Raw genomic sequence first — 21,531 nt, 5'->3', positions numbered from 1 at the left:
ATAAAAAAAAGTAACAACAGGATCCATTTTAGTGTTGATGTCAATGTTTTATGTACAGATTTTCACGATACTGCATGGAAAAATATGGAAACTTGTATATATGACTACTACAACCAGAGAGGGAGCGAGGGATCTCCTTCACCTTCACTTTTCGAGTCAACTGCTGTATACAAATCGCAGTTAACAGAAAGCTATGCAGCTCATATCAGACCTTAATATAATTAAATATAGATGAATTATATTAGTATAACAAATAACAAGTAATATATCAGTCATGTAGATTTCAAATGCTCTCACGCGTCCCCTGATGTACATTTTGTTAGCTCCTTAAATGCTTCAGCAACTTCAAAAAATGCAGAAATTAAAGATGTATGGTCAAGACACTTTCCCCTTTTGGCTTGACTTGAAGGCATTATCACTGTTGAGCATTCACACTTCAACAATAATCTGTATAAAATAAAAGAAAAACTCTGAACTACCCTGATTTCAAACTCTTAACATTCCTATAAATGCCATGAATCCATATAAAAAAGTCTGACCCTCTCTGATTTCTTAACATTCCCATAAACACCTCTTCAGACAGGACTATAATCCTAAAATTCTGCAGCCTCAAATTTGAGACTGTACTACTAGTGATATCACATTCTTCATTTTCAAGCATGCCTACGAGTCCCCACTGTCGCTGTACCTACAGAGTCTGTGTTCCTCTACCTCGCTGTTAGTAGTCGATGCAGCGAACAGCAGCGATGGTGGAGGCCAGTCGACGAGGCAGTGTTTTGGCGGTCTGTCTGTAGTCTTCTGGTTTGGCCCTGAGCAGGGCGACGATGTGCTGCAGGGTGCGGGAAGGCTGCAGGCCCAGAGCGTCCATCACATTGCTCAGATAGTCTGTGGAGCAGGAACGAGAATCATCAATACCCATTAACTCAGCTGCTGTTTCACTGAATCGTTTTGCTTAGCCATCGTAAGGGATTCCTAACTACACATGTCCGTCTGTCTATTGTCTAATTGTTCTGGTTACCGTACCGATATCTGTGGCCAGCTGTTTAGTGGAATGGGTGTTCAGTTGGGGGATGAGCAGGATGGCGTCACAGTAGGTCTGCATCGTTGCCCGTGCTATGGAGCCAAGCCAGTAGTCCGCAGTGTTGTCCAGCTCAGGAAGGTCATCACCTGAGACAGAAGGAAGGTCATGTTTGTAAAGAGAACAAGTGATGTAAATACTAGACAGATGGGGATTTAATTAAGGGGTGTTGGGGACAAAGGGGAAGCTGGACAAAATTATGTGCAAAAGAAAAGGTTGTCCAAAAAGGGAGTCCAGCCCCGTGGCAAATCTGTGCTGAGAGCAATCTGACCTCTTTGTTCCTTGGCTTCATAATGTCAGTAGTCTTAGAGAATACTGTAATGTTGGATCACTTTTATCATGTTACTTGGTAACTCTGGGTGTATTCTTCTGCTTCAATCACAAACTACGACCTTTGAAACAGGCCAAAAACTGCAGTTCCTCCAATATTCTCTTGAGGCTGGCTCCAAAAGTAAGTTGATCCCCATAGACCACCATGTTAAAATGCCCAACTTTACAGCAGAAATAAACATGTTTTGGTCTCTATAGCTAATCTCCTCCTTCATGAAAACTGTACGGGTGGTGAATTTCTTCATAACTCACCCCTTTCAGTTTTATTAAGGCTTACATTTACACATAATGGAGTGACAGCGTGTCTGCGAGGCATCACTACAGTCTGTGAGTCAGATCCACCCTCGCTCCTCCACAGTTGCACGCTCTCGTCCAAATATGGTCACTTCTGACTCCAAAAATACAAGATGGTGACAGCTAAAATGCCAAACTGAAGGCTTCACTACAGTAGTCCACAAACCAATGGGGGGTATCATGGTGGGTATGTTCATTTTTATACTACTTTAATCATTATCATCACTTGCCCAAAATACTACACCAAAAACTGATTTACATCAAACTAGTGCTGTTGTTCCTTTCTGTCTTAATGCTGCAGATTTACAGATTTGCAGATTTTGGATTGACCCTGCCACTCCTATCAAATACATTTGTCTACCAAGCCAGGCTAATACAGACATCAGTCTGTGGTGTGTAATTTGGGTATCAAATTGCAAATTGTTGTTTCCATTTTCTGTTGTCATGACCGCAGTCAAAGAGGATTGATTTTACCTTTAAACTCATTGGTTTTACACTTTAAACATGTTTATATTCTTCTCTTTTGTTTCATTATGGGATTATGTACAAACTGGAAAATTATGGGGATTTATTTTCACAGTATACACTAATTGTTAGATAATCTATATATAATTAAATGTAAATTAATTCCTTGTGTTAGGTGACTCTTTCTTACTTTGAATATAGTAAAATAAATGGATAAAAAGAGTGCTTTATATACAGGAAGGGTTTGCTGAAAGAAGAAAAGCAGAAATAAAAGTGAAATAAAAACAGAAAGGGTTATACATCATGTGGAGTGTTAGATTGAGAAGAGGATCAGGGCTGATGAACAGTAACCTTGCTCTGGAGGGAAAGGCAGCTTCCCAGCGTGTAGGGCCATTTCCAGTGCCGGGTCCTCCTGAGTCACAAATGGCTCCAAGTGGAGAGGCAGAGACATCAGGTACTGCCCTATCTGTGAGGGAAAGACACATGTAGTGTGTTGTATCTGGTGTCTCGGAGCGACATTTATTGTACAAGTTTTAGCTGTGAATCTGTACAAAATGGCTGTTAGTTTGATTTCATCTTACTGTTGTTTTTGTATTGATCTGCACTGCGTGTTTTAATCACATCAATTATGAATAACTTTAATTGATTGTCATTACGTATGTTAAAGCCGATGACTCACATTTGTAATGTATTCTTGCGGCGACAGGCTGAAAGTAGGCAGGTCCTCCGTGTAGCTCTCTCCTAAACCAGGCGCCTCTTGTCTCTGAGTACAAACAAGGGGAACAAATCAAACAGTGTGAGGTGAGATCAAAATAGACACAGAAAGTCCGACACTCCAGTGCACACGCGCGAAGGCAGTTGAAAAGCTCTCAGCGATGCACTCAAATGGTGCCGATCAGTATTTCGAATCAAATCATGCAGTAACTTGACACTTAATCACCTCCATCTTGGAGACAAGGCAGAGCTGGTGTTTGATTTGCAAGAAGACAGAGTCGAAGGCCAGCTGGTTGGCCTGCTGGTTGAGTCTGGTCAGAGCTGCTCTGGGCTCTGCTAACAGGTTGGAGTTACCTGTGCCCTTCTCCTGCAAGACAAGGGGAAACAGATGCTTGAAAACAGCTGCAGGGTCCTTGATAACATGCTGCAATATAACAAGAGTCAGTTCTCTTCATAGGACATCAACAATATCTATTCTCATTCAGGCATCATGCCATGCTCCATACCTTTAGGGAGTAGAGGACTTCCATCAGGCTGTTGTATTCAGCCATATTCCCCCTCTGAAGATAGTTGTATTCCTGCCACGGGTTTTTGGTTGCGCTCTTCCTCTCTGTGGAGCTGGCCTCCTGGATGCCTGCAAGGCTGCGTGGGCTGTACGACTCTGACAAGTACTTACCTGCCGTGCCCAGGATCCTATGGATAGGAATGATTGTAGTCAGAGAACGCACGCGATACCTTAAATTCTGACATGGTGCCTTGTTGACAGGACGCCCCGTGAGTTACATCCGTAATAAAGAGAAAGGTTTAGGGCAAGACAAGTAATACATTATGAAATATAAGGTATAGAAATTGTTCCTACTTGTTTGACAGCTGCTGCTCAAAGGCTCCGCATTGTCGAAGCAGTTCTCCACAGGTGGCGATGATCCTGCAAAACACAACATAACACTGTTGTTAACCATCCGTTTTCTGGCAGTTATCTGGGCCCAGGTCCTTGTGGCAGGAAGTTAAAGGGCTGTCCACACCAAGAAGGAGAAGGATAACTATAAAAATGTGAGCATCCACACTGATGAGTGATAGTGTGCCTCCCTGTAAATTCTGATGGATTTTGATTAGCTGTCAGTATTTCTGTCGTTCATTAAATTATGATGAACAGTTGGTTGGGCTCAGGACTACTTAAAAATGCTCTTTCCACTGCTTGACAATATCCCCAGCAGGGTCAGCAGTTCTCATACCCTGATGAACGCAGCCTGAGCCAAGCCCTGCTTTCTCTTCCTGAGTCATCTAAAGGTTTGCCAGATAGTCCTTTGGGCCAACTCCATACTCAAGAGCCTCTCCAAAATCCTTCCACACCCAGTTTTTATGCTCTGGTGACGTCCACCAGATGGTGATCAGTTGACAGCTCTGGCAGTTCTCTCTTCACAAAACTTTCCAAGACACGCAGCCACAGATCTGATGATTCGACCATGAAGTCGATCATCGATCTTTGGTCTAAGGTCGAACATGGTGTTTGGAAGGTCAATCCAAGACCAGGACAAGTCCAGGTTTAGATCAGGCAGGCTATACCTCCCAACCACCACCCACCAGGTTTCTCTATCCTCGCCCACTTGAGCAGTGAAAACCCCTTGCAGAACTACAGAGTCCCTAGGGATTATCCTTTCTGGGACCCCACACAGAGACTCCAAGAAGGCTGGATACACTGAGCTGCTGTCCACAGACATAAACAGTTCCTCTCAGCAACTCTTAGTCGCACAGAGCCAACCTGCTTGTACTCTGGGGAGATTTCCGACACAGCTGCACTCAGCCCGGGGCTCATGAGCATCCCCAAACCTGCCGCAAGAGGTACCTGATCTCCTGAGTGTTACAAAAATCAGTATTCCAATGAAACTGTTTCATATGTAAAAGAAATACATATAAAAATATTAACCTGACAGAGTTCTGGAAGGCGGTCCAGTCCTCCTGGAAAGCTAATGAACTCGGCGCGTCCTCCATTTTACACTTCTTCCTGATTGACTGCAGTGTTGTGGAAAAGTCCGACACATACCTACAGTAGAACAAGCACAATGTTAAAGCTGGCTACAGAAATCAAATAAAGTAAGATCTACATACCATAAACATTAGGCAAATTATTTATATATCAATGAAGCAAAGGGGTTAAAACTCAATATGTGACTCATGATTGCTCTGACAGTAAAGGATATTTACTTGGTGAAGAGGGCTTTGAGGGCTTTGAGGAGGCCACACACAGCCAGTCCGTCAGTCAGTTTGACACAGCGGTCCACAGCAGCGCTGGCCAGGCCAAACAACTTGCCAACAGAGTGGCTCAACTCTTCCACACAGTCAATTACCTCCCCGTGTTCCTACAGAGAGGAGAGAGTGTATTGAGAGTGTGAAACGAGAGGCAAACACAGAAAGAAAGACTGATAGTAGGAGGTGAATCGGCAGCTGTGGCAAGGTTTTAATAAATAATATACTGTGTGTATGTGTGCGTGTGTGTGCATGGTGTCTTACCAAAGGTACAGCACTGATCTGGATAAGGAGGTGAGCTTCCTCCAGATCTCCATACTGCAGTTGATAGGGTTTGTAGGGGTCATACAGCGCGCACACCAGCTCATTCACCTTCAGCAGATTATTCTCACCTGGGAGAGGAAACGCACTCACCATAAGGACCTGACACTATACCACATATGAAGCATCTACAATCATGTCTTTTCTATGCACAGACCCAGGTGGGGCAGCATGGCAGCCTCCAGGCTGTGTCCGAAGGTGGACGTGGTGTGATGGAGTTCGAGCAGCGTGTCGAGGCGTTGCTCTTGGGCTGCACGTTCCACGGCTGAGCTCAAGCACACAGGGATGGATGGGACCATGGCCCCAAGAGTTTGGATCAGCAACACTGTCACCACCTCATACGGGTTCTTGAACACCTGTAACAACATAGGAAATGTGCAAACAATTAAAATCTTACTGCTCACCATATAGCCCTTTCAAATAGTATGTTAGCACTGCTAGAACTTGTCAAATTGCAGCCAATTTAACATCCGGTAGTGTGTCTCACCTGGCTGCTCCACTGTAGTTGAGAGTGCCACGACGACAGCAAGGTGTCGTAGAATTCAGACAGCTGCTGATTCAGACTGAGCTCGCTCTGTGAGAGATCCTGCCACATGCTCACCAACTGACCCTGGAGATGCCGAAACAGACCTTCACTCAGAAATGGACATTACAGCATGCCCACACCAAGCAGGTTATTAGGTCAGGGAGAGAGGCCTGTGGCACCTACCTTGTGACACTTGTAGTAGTAGGCAAGCAGCTGTGGCATTCTATCTATCTCTGTGAAGACTTTAACAAACAGCTTGGCTTGGTCTGCAGAGAAAACATTAGTATACTTAGTGTACACTGAAAGTGAACAAATAAATGGAAGTTGGAATAAATATGAGAAACAAGTTCTTACCTGTAGACATAGAATTAAAGGTTGCTACTATCTGTGGGCTGGCCAAGGCCTCCAGTCTGTTTTTCAGAGCCTCCAGGTGGACACACTTTTCAGAGTAGTCCGGTGTGTCCACCAACATGGCCAGGCTGTTCTGCATGCTGGTCAGCTTGGAGGAAATGACTGCAAGATCCTGGAGAAGGAAGAAACACATTCAAGGTTTATGTCTGCAAAGTAATAACTTAATATTCTATCAGTAGGTATTAGATGATAAAACACTCTAATCATGCTTCAGAAATTCAATATTTCAATGCCCTTGTCTGACCTAAATAGAATCAGTTCACATCAAATGTCTAGATAAATGCTGTCTGACACACATTAAAGAATTGGAATTATTCCTAGAACATTAAAATACATTTTGTGAGCTTCAAGTCATACTACATTAAAGGGTGAAAATACATCTGAACATCTTATATGTACGCCAAGATAAGCAGCAAAAACCTCACAAGTGAAGTCCTGTGGCAATGTCTTTCATTTCTACCTGTGTTTTGAAGGTCTCCTCAATGTCTGCACTCAGTGTGCTCCATTTGTCTGCCTCCTGCAGAGCTTCTGCTGCCGACTGCATGCGGCTCTTCACTTGATCTATCTCCACCAGGACCTAATGAACAGGAACCACCCGATATACAGATCATATACATAAAGTCAGTATACATATGCTATATACAATATGCAGTAAAGATGCAGCGATTCTTAGTTATGCACACCTGCATAGACTGCACAGTGTCCTGCTCAAACTTCTTAATGTCCTCTTTGACCAGAACCATTTGCTCCTTGAGGAAAGACGCTTCCTGTTTCAAAGCCTCTACATCCCGCAGCACTCTGGGCATATTTTGGAGCGCCTGATTACTGCTCTCTACACACAGAAGTACAGAAATTCAGTTGATGAATGACATAACAAGAAAATCAGAGGTTTCATAACATTGTATTAAAGTTGGTGCCACTCTAAGAAGAAACAACCAACTGCTGCAATGTCTACAGATTGGTGTGGTTTTGTATAATGTTTAACATCTGGGATTTTTCACTGCCTTCATGTTACAATTAAAGTCTGCACTGCTTTTCACTCATTGGTCACAATACAGTCAGCTGCCAGTTTATTGGGTACACCTTGCTATAACTATTACAGTCCAACACAGAAAAAACTGCAATAAATTCTACTTTCCCTACATTTATACTGTTCATTTTTCTGAAACTGTTTTCAGGTGGTGTTTTATTCCACTGACAGGTATTTCTGTACATTTGCCCACCTCATTTATACCAATAAAGGAAGACTAAATAACAGAAACACCTCTTAGTATGATGCAATGCAGTTCAACAGCACACAAACTAAATCCTCCTATGCAAAAGTAATCACAAAACTGAACATCATAACCTTCATGAAGACAGGATTTATTGCAGAACATTACATTTAGCAATGTGTGCCAGTAAACTGAAAACTGAGTGTATGTTGAGGAGTCACATAAACAATGTTGTCCTGGCATTCTCATTGCTTACAAATTGAAACAGTGCGAATTCTACCATTTCCTCTGATCTCCAGTTTTCCAATTATATATCTGGTATTGCAATTGCAACATTATTATCATGTAGTTTGAATTGCTGCAAATTCAAAAACAATTTATAAACTATTTCTCGAGACCACACAATTTCAAATTGGGTTTCTAGGTGGGAAACAACTCATCGTAAAATATGTCACAGTCTAGGCCGTGATGATGGATTACTATAGATACACAGACCTATGGTGCTGATTGCGTGCTGTCCCAATTGACAAACTAGAATTAATGACAATTTTGCCAGACATGTAGTTGCCAGTTTGTGTGCTTATGCAGTGTAATACAACAGCAATTCAAACCTAATAATAAAACTAAGAAAGGTGTTGACTCGACTTTGTGGTCATATTAAAGTATTCCCTGACTGACACAAATGCGGTAGAGAGCATATTTGCTGCATTGCTGGGCTGCATAATATGTAGCAGGGTGTCCTAAACCGGAAACTGAGTGATAGCAGGAGAAACTGCGCAGAAGGAATCCCACAAACTGTTAACGTGGCATTAATGAAAGTGTCATTAGTTTGCTCTAACTGCTTACCCTCAATGGCATTGTTGACTTCCTGGATGAACAGCTGCAGTTTCATGACCAGGGTGGCTGCGTGTGTATCCGCCTTCCCCGGAGCGTCCTTCTGCACCACTTTGAAGGCGCCGTTCACCCAGTCTTTCACATCAAAATCATCGTCCAGGAATTTGGAGAAATCCATTTTGGCCTCTTCACTCCTTCCCCAGTGCAAGCACCGGGCGGTGTTGGGTCAAACTCTTGTGGTGCAGTGCAGTCTGTGTCATCGACCCATTGCTAACGTTAGCTAGTTTTTCCCAAACAATGGCTTCGACACGAATATAAAATAAATAGCCCAGGAAAATGAAATTATCATTACAACTAAATAGAGTTCCAACAAGGCGACGGCCTCCTCCAGAGTTGTTTTTAAACGTCTACGTCTTTAAAGGGAGAAAAGTAAAGACATACTTCTGGATGTTTGTTGGATGCTGGCAGCGCTTCTGACACTTGACAACAACTTCCGGTTTGTGCCTTCTATTTACCTTCCCCAGAAACAAGCGCCAGCCTAACAAACTGACCTGCTGGGGGGAAAAAAATCCTCTCAACATAACGACAAATATTTCGTTAACGAAAAAGGGATAATTATATAAATATTTTTTGTTTGCTTTGCTTCGTTTTTAAAGCTTTGTTTAGGGAGTTGTTGCCCGAAGTTGTCTCAAACTCCCCTTCTTTTAGCCATTGTGTTGCCCCAAACATCCTCTACCCATGAATTATTATAGGTTCCTACATCTGACTATTAATTTTAATGTTTGCATTATTGAATGTACATACAGCCCTACCTCTGCAGCATGAATGTGTGCACTCTGCCTCCTTGTTGAGGCAAACAATACAGCTAACAGTCAAGATACTCAGCAAGAGCAGCTAAAATTACTGCTTTTATGTATCATGACAATTATCTGTTCCTATGGGAATCTCTGTAATTTCCGATGTGCCTGTAAAACTCCTTCCCTGTGTGATATTTCCGTCCAAAATTTGTCTTGAGTAAGTTTAAAAATTGAACATTTGATGATGTGCTAACTTGCTAACAGGCTGCTAACTGGCTAACAGGCTGCTAACCTGCTAACAGGCTGCTAACTGGCTAACAGGCAGCTAATAGGCTACCTACTAGCTAACAGGCTGCTAACTGGCTAACAGGCTGCTAACTAGCTATCAGGCTGCTAACTGGCTAACAGACTGCTAACTGGCTAACAGGCTGCTAACTAGCTATCAGGCTACCTACTAGCTAACAGGCTGCTAACTGGCTAACAGGCTGCTAACTAGCTATCAGGCTGCTAACTGGCTAACAGGCTGCTAATTGGCTAACAGACTACCAACTAGGTAACAGGCTGCTAACTGGCTAATAGGCTACCTACTAGCTAACAGGCTGCTAACTGGCTAACAGGCTGCTAATTGGCTAACAGACTACCAACTAGCTAACAGGCTGCTAACTGGCTAATAGGCTACCTACTAGCTAACAGGCTGCTAACTGGCTAACAGGCTGCTAACTAGCTATCAGGCTGCTAACTGGCTAACAGACTGCTAACTGGCTAACAGGCTGCTAACTGGCTAACAGGCTATTTTCTTCAATTCAGTTGCCTTCAATTCAGTTTTGTCTTTTTAATTAAATATTTCACAAAACATGCCACGTGCCTGGCAGATCCTGTTTCTGTCCCGCTAATATTCCATGCGCATATTTAGAACCTAGGCAAAATGAGCCTTTCTCCCATGGCTACAGGTAGTTTCAATCAGTTTTCTTAACGAAGAAGGCGACAGACAAAATACCAAACTCAAGGCTTCAAAATGGGAGTTCACAAACCAGTGGGTGACAAAATGGGAGGAGTGGGAGGCTACATTCATTAAATTTACAGTCTGTGCCCAGAACAAGGTGTCCCAATCATCTTGAGGAGGTGGAATTTTGGAAAATGCACATCTTGTACATTTAACATAATTGTGGCTTTCAAATATGAGTCTGGCTCAGGACGACCTTTTGCTCACTTGGTAGAGTGTGCACCCCATATAGGCTGAGTCCTCTGCAGCGGCCTGGTTTTGATTCAGACTTGCAGGCCTTTGATTCGGGTCTCCCACCATTTATGTATTTTTAAAATGGTGTTTGATAGCAGGGAGCAATGGGTACACAGCAGAGGTCACTGACTTGCTCATGGAGCCTTAGCAGATCTGCTTGTGCTGTAACTAGTCATGATGGGTCCTGAAGCCTATTTACCTATTGGATAAAGGATCTCCTTTTGGTTATTTCTTATCTACTACAGCAGACATTTATTGCCCCACACAGTTGGTTTCATGAATATTATGCAAACCAGAAAGGCAGTAAAGGACTAAGTGGAGAGTGAAGCTGGAAGGCAGTAATGCAACGGGAAACGCACCTCAACCACACTTCGACCAGTTTCTAGCAGCTACCTGGGAGGACATACATAACAAAGGCTTCTTGACAGCTCTTCAGCTCATTTCAAGAGATGGGAATCACTGATGATATTAAGGACACATTGTCCAAGGCGGTGTTTTCCCCTTCTACTCTGTTATCCGGCCGAGGCGGGCTGCACATGGCTCAGATCATTCTGTCTGTGGTCACCTTTGTCCTGGCAGCCTTCAGAGGAGGGAGCAGCCATACCTACTGGATCTACGCTATGTTCACCTGGGCCTTCTGCCCTATCATGACCCTCATCATCACCATCATTGAGATGTTAAAGCTCGATGTCATACTAGATTTGTTTTGCATGAACTGGGCTGACTTCACCACGGGGATGGCCATGTCCTCTACGCTCATGACTGTCTCTGTCGCCATCACCTACGCCAACTTCTACGCCTGTCTGAAATGCCCGTACGGCTGGATTGTGAGCATTTTTGCCATCTTGTGTGGCCTCGTCTATACACTAGAAGTGGTGAAGGACAAATTCCTGGAGAAGAAGAAAGGGAGTTACCTGGCTGCTCTGCCTGGATTCTGGAAGGTTATGGAGGCATTTGTGAGCTGCATCATTTTTATATCACTGACTGGTTACAGAGACAAGCCAGCTCTGATCTTGTGTGTCATTGCATACATCATCCCATTCCCCATCCTGCCTTTAATCATAGCCACCAACATCCTCAAGAAACTGAAGAAATGTTTGCCCTTTAACCTGGACAGGTTCGTGTTCATATTCCTGGTGATCTCTGTTTTGCTGTATATATTTGCTGCTATTGTGTGGCCCATTTTCATGTTCAAGAACAACCCTCGGCCCAGTGAGTGTCCACCCAGCTTCTGTATCTGGGCCATACAGTTTATGGTGACATTTATGACTTATGTGAATCTTATTCTTTTCACACTGGACCTCATTTTTACCTTGCTTGGTATCTGTGGCTTTAAACAGACATAGTGGTGACTGTCCTGTCATGTTTTAAAAACCTCCAAACTTTCACTACACCCTTAAACAACAGGTCAGTATCAGCCATACAAGTAAATGCTCAACATTTTTTCCCATTTCATTAAAACAAAAACGTGTGTGAGTTTTTCAGCTAAATAGAGGTTTCTAGCCTGGTTAGTGAACAGCACCACTTCTGCCCTGAGGTGACATGATCCCATTTTCCACATTTGGGAAAACGTGTCCTCCTGTTTGTTTTGTTTGTGTACAAAAATGAGTCTTTTTATGTGTGTATTCATTCACTTTTTTTATTTCTTGTTTTTCATAGGTAATGGTGAATATTTTGGTTCAAATAAAATGTGGTTGTAATTGCTTATATCTAGGAGGAACGTGATTATTGCAGGCCTCCATGGGCCCCTTTTTCTTTCTTATGCGCAGCCTTGACTGATGCTGTACACCTAGATCCATTCCTGTTCACACTCAGGACGCCAGCCCAAAAAGGTGATCTATATTTTGTCATGATGGATGTGTAATTACAAAAAAATAAACCAATACACAAGAGCATTACACAGCCTTTTAAATGGTGTTATCAAACAGGCTGAAGACAACAATTTTAATCTACTGCGTATTGCATTGTCTTTATTTTTAAGGTTCAATGTATAAACCTAAAATTACAATTCATCTCTGTGTATTTTTTCACTCTCTGTCTTCATATTCCCTAATGTGCTGCTGTGAGATATGGACTGTGTATGGAAACACCAGTGAATATCTAAAGATGTAAGATGTGCTGTGTGACGTCTGTTTGAAAATGAGATCGCGCATGAATGAACACACCTGTGTTTCCAGGGATCTGTCAGCCACAGACAGATGGGGGCCGGAATACCAAAACGGGAACGAAGTGAAATAAAGTGATACTTTCTGATAAAGACATATTTGTGACCTCATTTTTTTCAATACTTGATAAAAAGGCTTGAAATTACAAAAAATATGTTTGCGTCTTTGTGTGTAAGAGACAGAGGGGTAGCGTGTGTGTCTGGTTACATTGGTATTAATAGTGATTTGTCAGTATTCAAATGGATTTCAATGTAAATCTAAGTAATTTTTTGACTGATTAAGGTAGAATAAATTAATATAATTTAATTTCCAGCATATAATCCTTAAATAAAGGTAAGAGATGAAAGAAGGCAAGGGTGTAGGATTTGTTTCAACATTTGTCAGGCCACATATGAATCAGGGAGTTTGGGTGTCACCTGCCAGAAAATTTTGAGTGTCAAACACTTAATTTCCTGCATTCAGGTGAATTTTCTGCATTAATTTATGCTGTAAAAGTCTTTGCCAAAGTAAAAATCCTCTGCTTCTTTCAGGGAGGACAGATGCACATTTTCTAAATATTGAGGGGAACATGTCCCCTGCATTCCCCTGGAAATCTAGGCCTATACTGTAAGGGAGTAAATGCTATTTCCTGGTATTATTTGCCTCCTGAATAAATTGTGAATAGTCAAAAATATACACATGAATTCAAGAAACACAACACACCGTATATTAGAAAGAGTCGAGAGTGTGAGAGCAGTCATGGATCACACACTAGCACACTCAGCATCAATGAATCAGGAGATTTGAATAAAAGGAAGTGAGTAAATGATGCCTGCCTGTCGTATAATCCTTGGCTCTACCTCAGTATGAGAATCGAAGTAGACACACGTACAGGTCATCTTGCAGAGTGCTGGTAGACTTTTGCCTTTTTACTTTTTGTCTTCAAGATCTGGGCTTTTTAATCTGAGCATCATGTGTGGCCCATTCAAGGGCTGTCAGGGCATTCTGCGCCTCCTGGAAATCATCTTCAGTGCCTTAACCTTCATCATCGTCATCTCCAGAGGAAGGATGGTGAGTCCGTGGGGTGTCTGGTGTGAATTTGTCTGGGTTTTCTGCATCGCTGTGCCCCTGGTCCTAAGCGTGGTGGAATCTAAAATGTGGCACATCCTCCTGGCTGTCTTCCTCCCAAACTGGGCCGACCTGACGTGCGGGCTGACCGCTCTGTGTACTCTGATGATCACCTCCGCCACGGTCATCTTCGCAGCTGTTTTTGTTTGCCTCACCTGCGTCGTCAACATCCTGTGTTTCATCTCCTCTCTTATCGCCACTGTTTTCTTCCTGATTGACGGTGCAATGCAAAAAAAGTTGTTGCCGAGCGGCTACCTGTCCAGCCTGAGAGGAAGTCTCCGCACCACAGAGGCCTTTATAGCGTGCATCATCCTCACTGCCGCCACTGACCACTTTGTGAATGGTGAATGGTCTTTTCGCCCACCTGGGATGATAATCAGCATCGTCGTGTTTGCTGTTTGCCTCCTCGTCACTGTGGTCATCATAGTCCTTCATCTGCTCAAGCTGCTGCAGTGTCTGCTCGCATTCAGGCTGAGTTTGGTGGAGCTTGTGTTTAACGTTGTGGCAGTGCTGTTGTACCTGCTAGCTGTCATTCTTTGGTCAGTCTTTGGTTACAAACGCTTCAAGTATAATCCTTACATCTGTCAGAAGTGTTCCTATGTAGACATGAATACCGTTAACATTGGAGCGATTGTCAATACTGTCCTTTACATTGTGGACCTGGTTTTATCCATCAAATCTCGCTAGAAATTTGGACATGACACGTATTTAGAAAGTGATTTGCTTGTGTTGTGTGGGTTAATTTCTATAGAAGTTAATTCTTTTAATGAGGAAATTAAAAGAAGTGAAAAAAGTAGCTGCTTATATGTTCTGTATGTTGCCCAAAATCATGTGAAATATTTGTCTTTTTTTAACCTTGATAAAAGTGTATAATGTATGAAAATGAAACTGAAATCATATGTTTATATAATGAAGAAGAAATACCGCATTAAACCAGAGTGGACACAATGCAGTCTCCCCCATATTTAATCATTTAAAGTTCTTTATTGTAGACATTTTTCTGTTCCTACAATGTTTTATTGCCTCTCTGCTAACGCAACAATAGCTCTGAGGCTGTATATTCAAATCGCACTGCTATGCCAGTTACATGCCATAAAACTGAGATAGTGAATGCAAATGTCAAAGCAAACACTCACAGCTGTTAACAGAGTAAAAAGGGTGCTAACTTTTTAACAATTTATATGTATTTAGACCCTATTTTTTTTTTACCACCTTACGCATATAAATGCTTCACAGTCCGGATACAGTAATAGTGTGTGTGCACCTTCAAACCTCCTCTGGTTCCTCAAATTCCACCGTCTCCAGCAGACCCTGGAAACAGAAGTAGTGGGAGTTGCAGTAGACGGGAGGCTTGTTGAGACACGAGCCCACCACTTCTGGTTTCAGCGAGGTGAAGGGGTTGGCTCCGCTTCCCTTCATGTCCATTTCCAGCTCCATGAGGATCTGCAGGGAGTAGGTCATCTCTGTCTCGCTGCAGGTGGTAGGACAAGAAGCATCAGGAGCCATTACACATTAGACACATCATGTATGAATTCATATGGATGGTAAGAGAGCAGTAAGGTAGAACTGATTGTCCTTTGTCCCATGTGATATTGGGTTTTTTTTAACAAATGATAACCCTGGATTTCATGTCTTGCGTCTTCTTTTTTTCCCATAACTCCTGGTGACAGTATAGGAGACATGGATCTTGTGTTTTGTTGTGTAAAATATATTCTATGTATTTGTGTTGGACTACTGTCTTCAAAGCAAATTACCCTCCGGGACAATAAAGGTCTTTATTTAATTGGATTTATTGGAGATTACTGATCATAAACTACCTCATTAGTATGTACAAACCGAGTGCAACAGTGCTGCATATTAAACCATGTTCAATTTCCACTAATCAAAAAAATAAGACGCTTACCACATGCTGTGTGTATTTCTGAAAACCCCTAATCCACAGCTCCTTTCCTTTCAGAATTTTATAATCTGATTACTGCTGTGTAATCTGTAATATGATACTTGCTTAACATTTATCAGCTGCAGTGACATTTTCGGAGCTTAGGTATTATTATTCCTCAGTAGTGGAAGATGTATGCAGGAGCCAGAATGTGTATTTGACCTCTGTTGTTTATTATTTGTTTAGGCTGTACACGTTCTTTTGGTCACTTGCACTTCTGGTTTCACATTAATTTACCTGTTCATTCACTGGTATGGCGGTTCTTAGACAAAGAGGCTAAGTTTTAGCTTCAATGTTTTCTGTTGACCGTAATTACATCACGTAATGTTTCATTTAATCTTTTTTATCTTTAGTTATCTCAGTTGTTTGTTTAATAAATCACCATAAAAATCTTTGGACTTCAGCATGGATTTTATTGAACGAGTCAAAGTTACGAGCCTACTCAGCCTCTTGGCAGCTTTTTTCATTGATAGTATAGTACAATGTATATACAGTACAGGCCAAAAGTTTGGACACACCTTCTCATTCAATGCGTTTTCTTTATTTTCATGACTATTTACATTGTAGATTCTCACTGAAGGCATCAAAACTATGAAAGAACACGTGGAGTTATGTACTTAACAAAAAAAGGTGAAATAACTGAAAACATGTTTTATATTCTAGTTTCTTCAAAATAGCCACCCTTTGCTCTGATTACTGCTTTGCACACTCTTGGCATTCTCTCCATGAGCTTCAAGAGGTAGTCACCTGAAATGGTTTTCCAACAGTCTTGAAGGAGTTCCCAGAGGTGTTTAGCACTTGTTGGCCCCTTTGCCTTCACTCTGCGGTCCAGCTCACCCCAAACCATCTCGATTGGGTTCAGGTACGGTGACTGTGGAGGCCAGGACATCTGTCGCAGCACTCCATCACTCTCCTTCTTGGTCAAATAGCCCTTACACAGCCTGGAGGTGTGTTTGGGGTCATTGTCCTGTTGAAAAATAAATGATCGTCCAACTAAACGCAAACCGGATGGGATGGCATGTCGCTGCAGGATGCTGTGGTAGCCATGCTGGTTCAGTGTGCCTTCAATTTTGAATAAATTCCCAACAGTGTCACCAGCAAAACACCCCCACACCATCACACCTCCTCCTCCATGCTTCACAGTGGGAACCAGGCATGTGGAATCCATCCGTTCACCTTTTCTGCGTCTCACAAAGACACAGCGGTTGGAACCAAAGATCTCAAATTTGGACTCATCAGACCAAAGCACAGATTTCCACTGGTCTGATGTCCATTCCTTGTGTTTCTTGGCCCAAACAAATCTCTTCTGCTTGTTGCCTCTCCTTAGCAGTGGTTTCCTAGCAGCTATTTGACCATGAAGGCCTGATTCACACAGTCTCCTCTTAACAGTTGTTCTAGAGATGGGTCTGCTGCTAGAACTCTGTGTGGCATTCATCTGGTCTCTGATCTGAGCTGCTGTTAACTTGCGATTTCTGAGGTGGTGACTCGGATGAACTTATCCTCAGAAGCAGAGGTGACTCTTGGTCTTCCTTTCCTGGTCGGTCCTCATGTGTGCCAGTTTCGTTGTAGCGCTTGATGGTTTTGCGACTCCACTTGGGGACACATTTAAAGTTTTTGCAATTTTCCGACTGACTGACCTTCATTTCTTAAAGTAATGATGGCCACTCGTTTTTCTTTAGTTAGCTGATTGGTTCTTGCCATAATATGAATTTTAACAGTTGTCCAATAGGGCTGTCGGCTGTGTGTTAACCTGACTTCTGCACAACACAACTGATGGTCCCAACCCCATTGATAAAGCAAGAAATTCCACTAATTAACCCTGATAAGGCACACCTGTGAAGTGGAAACCATTTCAGGTGACTACCTCTTGAAGCTCATGGAGAGAATGCCAAGAGTGTGCAAAGCAGTAATCAGAGCAAAGGGTGGCTATTTTGAAGAAACTAGAATATAAAACATGTTTTCAGTTATTTCACCTTTTTTTGTTAAGTACATAACTCCACATGTGTTCATTCATAGTTTTGATGCCTTCAGTGAGAATCTACAATGTAAATAGTCATGAAAATAAAGAAAACGCATTGAATGAGAAGGTGTGTCCAAACTTTTGGCCTGTACTGTAGTTCATTTTTACTTGAGTAAAAGTAGCAATGCTGTACTAAAAATTACTCTTAAATAGGGATGCACAATAATATCGGCATGTCGGTATTGGCAGATATTGGCTTTAAATGAACTATCAAAATCGGCCAACTTGCTTTTTCTTATTTTGCACAATGAATAATATCACATACTTTGAAAAGTATTCTATTTCATGCCTCCATCTTCTGGTGGACCATCAGGATAAAAGTATGCATGCATAATATGATGTTAATTCCAGTACAGAAGAGACTTGATGATCACTAAAATTAGGCAGGGAAAAAAATGGATTTTGGTGTGGGTTATCGGCTAAATAAGTTGTTATACAACAAAAAAAAATATTGTGCATCCCTACTCAAAAGTAGTATCAAAAGTAAAAGTACTCATTATGCAAAGTGGCCCCTGTTGATGTTATATTGTTATATTATTGTATCATTAACGTTGTAGCTGGTGGAGGTTTAACTACTTTACTTTTTGGTAGTTTAATCGAATACAATGCTTCACATTTGATATACTGATCATATTTGGTTTATGTAAAATCTTGATGTGACTGTTAAGGAAATTAAGTTCAATATTTCCCTCTGATATGTAGTGATGTAGAAATATTAAGTAGTATAAAATGGAAATACTCAGAAGAAGTACCTCAAAATTGTACTGAACAACAGTCCTTGAGTAAATGTTTTTGTAAGGTATTTGACTGTACAGTATGTGTGTGTGGGTGTTATTCTGTAGCACTCACTTGAGAGCAGTGAAAAGTGAAGGAATCTCATAATCCCTGAGGAGCAGGAGTGTTGGAAGCCAACCCTGGTCCAGGCCCTGACTGGCATCAAATCCTTGACACAAAAAGATGTGAAGAAAAACAAATGAAAAGAGTTCAACGTGAATGAGAAACTCTTTTCAGTAGCTAGTGGTTTACTGGCACACAACACACACAAAGTCAGATTCTGGTGCAGTGATACTCAATTTAAAGCATGATAGGGTGCTGTGTGGCCTGCTGACTATTTTCTAATTCACAATGAAAATATATTGCTTTACACTGGGATTTTTTTATACTTTGAATGCAAATAAGGTGCCAGTGTGCACAAAAAAAGTGAGTTTGATACATTTTTGTGTAATGAGAAAGCTGTTCTCACCAGGATGAAATCCAACCACCAAATCTGGCTTGGCTGCTTCCTCTTTCTCCACCAGCTCCTCCCAGAACTCGTGGTAGAGGCCTTTATAGGCGCTGATAAACACCCTCTGCTTGGGACCAAACGCCCTGAGAGGAGGCCTCACGATGGGGCCGTTCAGCACCTCTGGTCCCACCATGACTACCTCTATGCCCTGGTGTCCAGGGAACATTTTGTTAAGCTCATCATAGTCCGTCAGTCTGGCTGCCAGAGTTTCACTGTGGCCTGCTCCCACCAGGTGAATGGTGAGAGGTTTGGAGTAAGGGTTAATGCCAAACAGCCTCATGCCCCAGGCTATAGTCAGCGGCCGGGAGAAGAACTCGCTGCAAACCCTCCACAGGGACTGCTTCAGGTCCTCGTCGTCAGGCTGAGGCCTGCCAGCGTTGGTCCACAAGTCTTTCATGTTTTTTCCTTTTAAAATGGGATCAAGGCGGGGTGTGAGATCTCCCTGCATCGCGAGCCAGTCGTCCCAGCCTTTGACCTCTGACTGGGGCTTTGACCATTTTTCTGTGGGGAATGGGAGGTCTCCTGATGATAGGGAAAAAGAATAAGATTAGTTTAGCTGTTTAATACAAGAAAAGACACAACAAAAGAATGCGTTACGACTACAAAGAGATGCAAAACAATGACACAAAGAGACTAAATAACCAAAAATTGTGTGTCTCTTTCTCCTCTGTAAGAGAGATGGGGCTGCCTTTTGCATGTCTGTGCACTCCCTGTCAGATAATCTGCCTCTGTATGTTTTACCTTTGAATAAAAGCCATTCCACAACTCTGTCAATGGCGGCCACACGCAGCTGTGAGCAGAACTTCTTGTGTTTGGGCCAGTCCTCCTTCTGACAGTCTTTACCGCAGTAGTAAACATTTAGACATCTGTGCAAAGACAGGAGAACAGTGAGAGATCTGTGATTGGAAAATGACTCACGTTGATGATCTTGGCTGCTCAGGCCTGCTGACGGAGATACTGGGGGGCTCTTCCCCCTTCTTTCTTTTTGTTACCTGGCACAACGCTTGAGGTTCTGCGGGTTTGATAGTTGATTTGGCTGCTTCTGGCAACAGGCACAGATTTTAAACGATTCCTCCATTTTCTCAAACATCTCTTTTTGAGAGCGGAAAGCCATGGCTTTAGCCTTGGTCTGCACACCAGCTCTAGAGACACAAAAAAGAATACAATACAGTTATTAACCAGTAACCACAGGTGTGGACATGAGTCACATGACATGGATTCAAGTTTATTTCAAGTTACAACCTTGATGACTTCAGACTTGACTTGAACAACTTGCAACTCAACTTGGACTTAAACAAAAAGGACTCGGGACTTGGATTTGAGGCTTTTGACTTGAAAACTACTTGATACCTTCTCCCAAGCCCAAAGATTAAAAGAATATTATTTAAAAAGTCCCCAACAAGTCGACCGTGACATCACCAGGTCCATTATGTTTGAAGCATCCAATCAAGTGGCATGAGAGAACCATGTAGAACTGGCTTTACATTACTGAGCTCCAGTTGGAAAAACTGAAACCAAAGATGATCTCATTCATGTACAAAAATTACATGGTGGTCAACAAAACAAATTGCAGTATGCAAAATGTGCAGATCAGACATTACAGACAGGGACACAACAACTTCCAACAGACTTGTTTCAACAAATAAATACATTAATATATACACTGTTGTTAAATGGCATTACATTTGATGCAGAGCACATTTTGACTTGTTTAGGACTTGAAAGTAAAAGTTTAGGACTTGGGACTTGACTCAGGATTTGCCTAAATTGACTTGGGACTTGACTTGGTCCAACCTCTGCCAGTCACTCATTAGTAATTTGGGCAAATGTTAAGTTATAAACACCAGAGGCTAATATGCTAACACATGACTAGCCCATAGCTAACCATTAGAGTACTGAGGCCCATATGTTTCTATTATTAGCCTGGACATTTGCTACATGAGGAGAGGAGAGGACTGACTGCATGGAGAGATTCATATAAGTTTACATGTGAAAAATGTTGCTGAAAAGTTGCCTGAAGCTTAATAGTGACAACTCAAGCTAAATGAACCAGGCTGTGGCTTCATGCTAGTATCTCCAAATGTCATTCAAATGTCGAGCAGTCATTATTAACGAGCACCAGGAGGCTCTGCTGCTGCGCGCGCGGCTTCACACACACACCTCTGACTTTAATGAAGTCCTTTTATGGTGTGAATTTATACATGTTGTCAGTAATGAAGATGAAGAAGTGTCTGTAATTCAGTCAAAACCTACTTACTTCTCTGTTTCCGTCATTTTTGAATGAGTCTGGCACTCACGCGCTGTTCACAGTTTCTTCTTCTGCTGCTCCTCCGGGTTGTTATCTGAGCGGCCTGCTGGGGGGGCCTGCAGCTGGGTGCCACATTTAGCACCTGTGCAGTGCCTTCTAGAAAAGTCTGACAACTCCAGACTCTTCCTGACTAAACAAGAACTACAAAATACAGCTCATATTTTTTTTTAGAAATTCATATTTGTGCATAGTTTTTATGGCAAGAAAACACCATACATCTATCCATTACTGTGGTATACATT

General features: G+C 42.2%; 4 protein-coding genes across 4 annotated transcripts; 2 read left to right on the top strand and 2 right to left on the bottom strand.

Moving 5' to 3' along the window:
• Positions 1–26: 26 nt before the first annotated feature.
• Positions 27–9,088, bottom strand: cog7 (component of oligomeric golgi complex 7). The gene is made up of 17 exons (XM_049563080.1): positions 8,444–9,088; positions 7,067–7,215; positions 6,844–6,960; positions 6,327–6,495; positions 6,156–6,238; positions 5,934–6,056; positions 5,604–5,802; positions 5,390–5,517; positions 5,084–5,238; positions 4,806–4,922; positions 3,741–3,806; positions 3,388–3,574; positions 3,108–3,248; positions 2,847–2,930; positions 2,519–2,633; positions 1,024–1,167; positions 27–885 (listed from the first exon to the last, which is right to left on the bottom strand). The coding sequence occupies exons 1-17, from the start codon at positions 8,607–8,609 to the stop codon at positions 719–721; spliced, it is 2,310 nt and encodes a 769-aa protein (XP_049419037.1). The 5' UTR covers positions 8,610–9,088; the 3' UTR covers positions 27–718.
• A 1,337-nt stretch (positions 9,089–10,425) lies between these two features.
• On the top strand, positions 10,426–12,327 carry LOC125880524 (myeloid-associated differentiation marker-like protein 2). Its single transcript, XM_049563081.1, has one exon. It carries the CDS (start codon positions 10,915–10,917, stop codon positions 11,809–11,811), a length of 897 nt encoding a protein of 298 aa, XP_049419038.1. The 5' UTR covers positions 10,426–10,914; the 3' UTR covers positions 11,812–12,327.
• A 1,254-nt stretch (positions 12,328–13,581) lies between these two features.
• LOC125881267 (myeloid-associated differentiation marker-like protein 2) lies at positions 13,582–14,424 on the top strand. Its single transcript, XM_049564355.1, has one exon. The coding sequence runs from the start codon at positions 13,582–13,584 to the stop codon at positions 14,422–14,424; it is 843 nt and encodes a 280-aa protein (XP_049420312.1).
• Positions 14,425–14,701: 277 nt separating this feature from the next.
• Positions 14,702–21,426, bottom strand: LOC125880862 (putative protein MSS51 homolog, mitochondrial). Its single transcript, XM_049563659.1, has 6 exons — positions 21,239–21,426; positions 19,974–20,123; positions 19,723–19,847; positions 18,940–19,503; positions 18,546–18,639; positions 14,702–15,208 (listed from the first exon to the last, which is right to left on the bottom strand). The coding sequence occupies exons 1-6, from the start codon at positions 21,253–21,255 to the stop codon at positions 15,004–15,006; spliced, it is 1,155 nt and encodes a 384-aa protein (XP_049419616.1). The 5' UTR covers positions 21,256–21,426; the 3' UTR covers positions 14,702–15,003.
• Positions 21,427–21,531: the final 105 nt, after the last annotated feature.

Source organism: Epinephelus fuscoguttatus, linkage group LG20 (assembly GCF_011397635.1).
Source record: "Epinephelus fuscoguttatus linkage group LG20, E.fuscoguttatus.final_Chr_v1".
NCBI lineage: Eukaryota > Metazoa > Chordata > Actinopteri > Perciformes > Serranidae > Epinephelus > Epinephelus fuscoguttatus.
This window is presented reverse-complemented; position numbering and strand designations above follow the sequence as displayed.

Coding starts and splice junctions, on each gene's coding strand:
- cog7 (XM_049563080.1), bottom strand. CDS start 8,609: ATGGATTTCTCCAAATTCCTGGACGATGATTTTGATGTGAAAGACTGG. Junction 6,496..6,843: donor AGGAGACCTTCAAAACACAG/GTAGAAATGAAA, acceptor TTCCTTCTCCAG/GATCTTGCAGTCATTTCCTC. Junction 6,239..6,326: donor CTTTAATTCTATGTCTACAG/GTAAGAACTTGT, acceptor TTTTCTCTGCAG/ACCAAGCCAAGCTGTTTGTT.
- LOC125880524 (XM_049563081.1), top strand. CDS start 10,915: ATGGGAATCACTGATGATATTAAGGACACATTGTCCAAGGCGGTGTTT.
- LOC125881267 (XM_049564355.1), top strand. CDS start 13,582: ATGTGTGGCCCATTCAAGGGCTGTCAGGGCATTCTGCGCCTCCTGGAA.
- LOC125880862 (XM_049563659.1), bottom strand. Junction 19,848..19,973: donor AACCTCAAGCGTTGTGCCAG/GTAACAAAAAGA, acceptor GTCTTTGCACAG/ATGTCTAAATGTTTACTACT. Junction 19,504..19,722: donor GGAATGGCTTTTATTCAAAG/GTAAAACATACA, acceptor CCCTATCATCAG/GAGACCTCCCATTCCCCACA.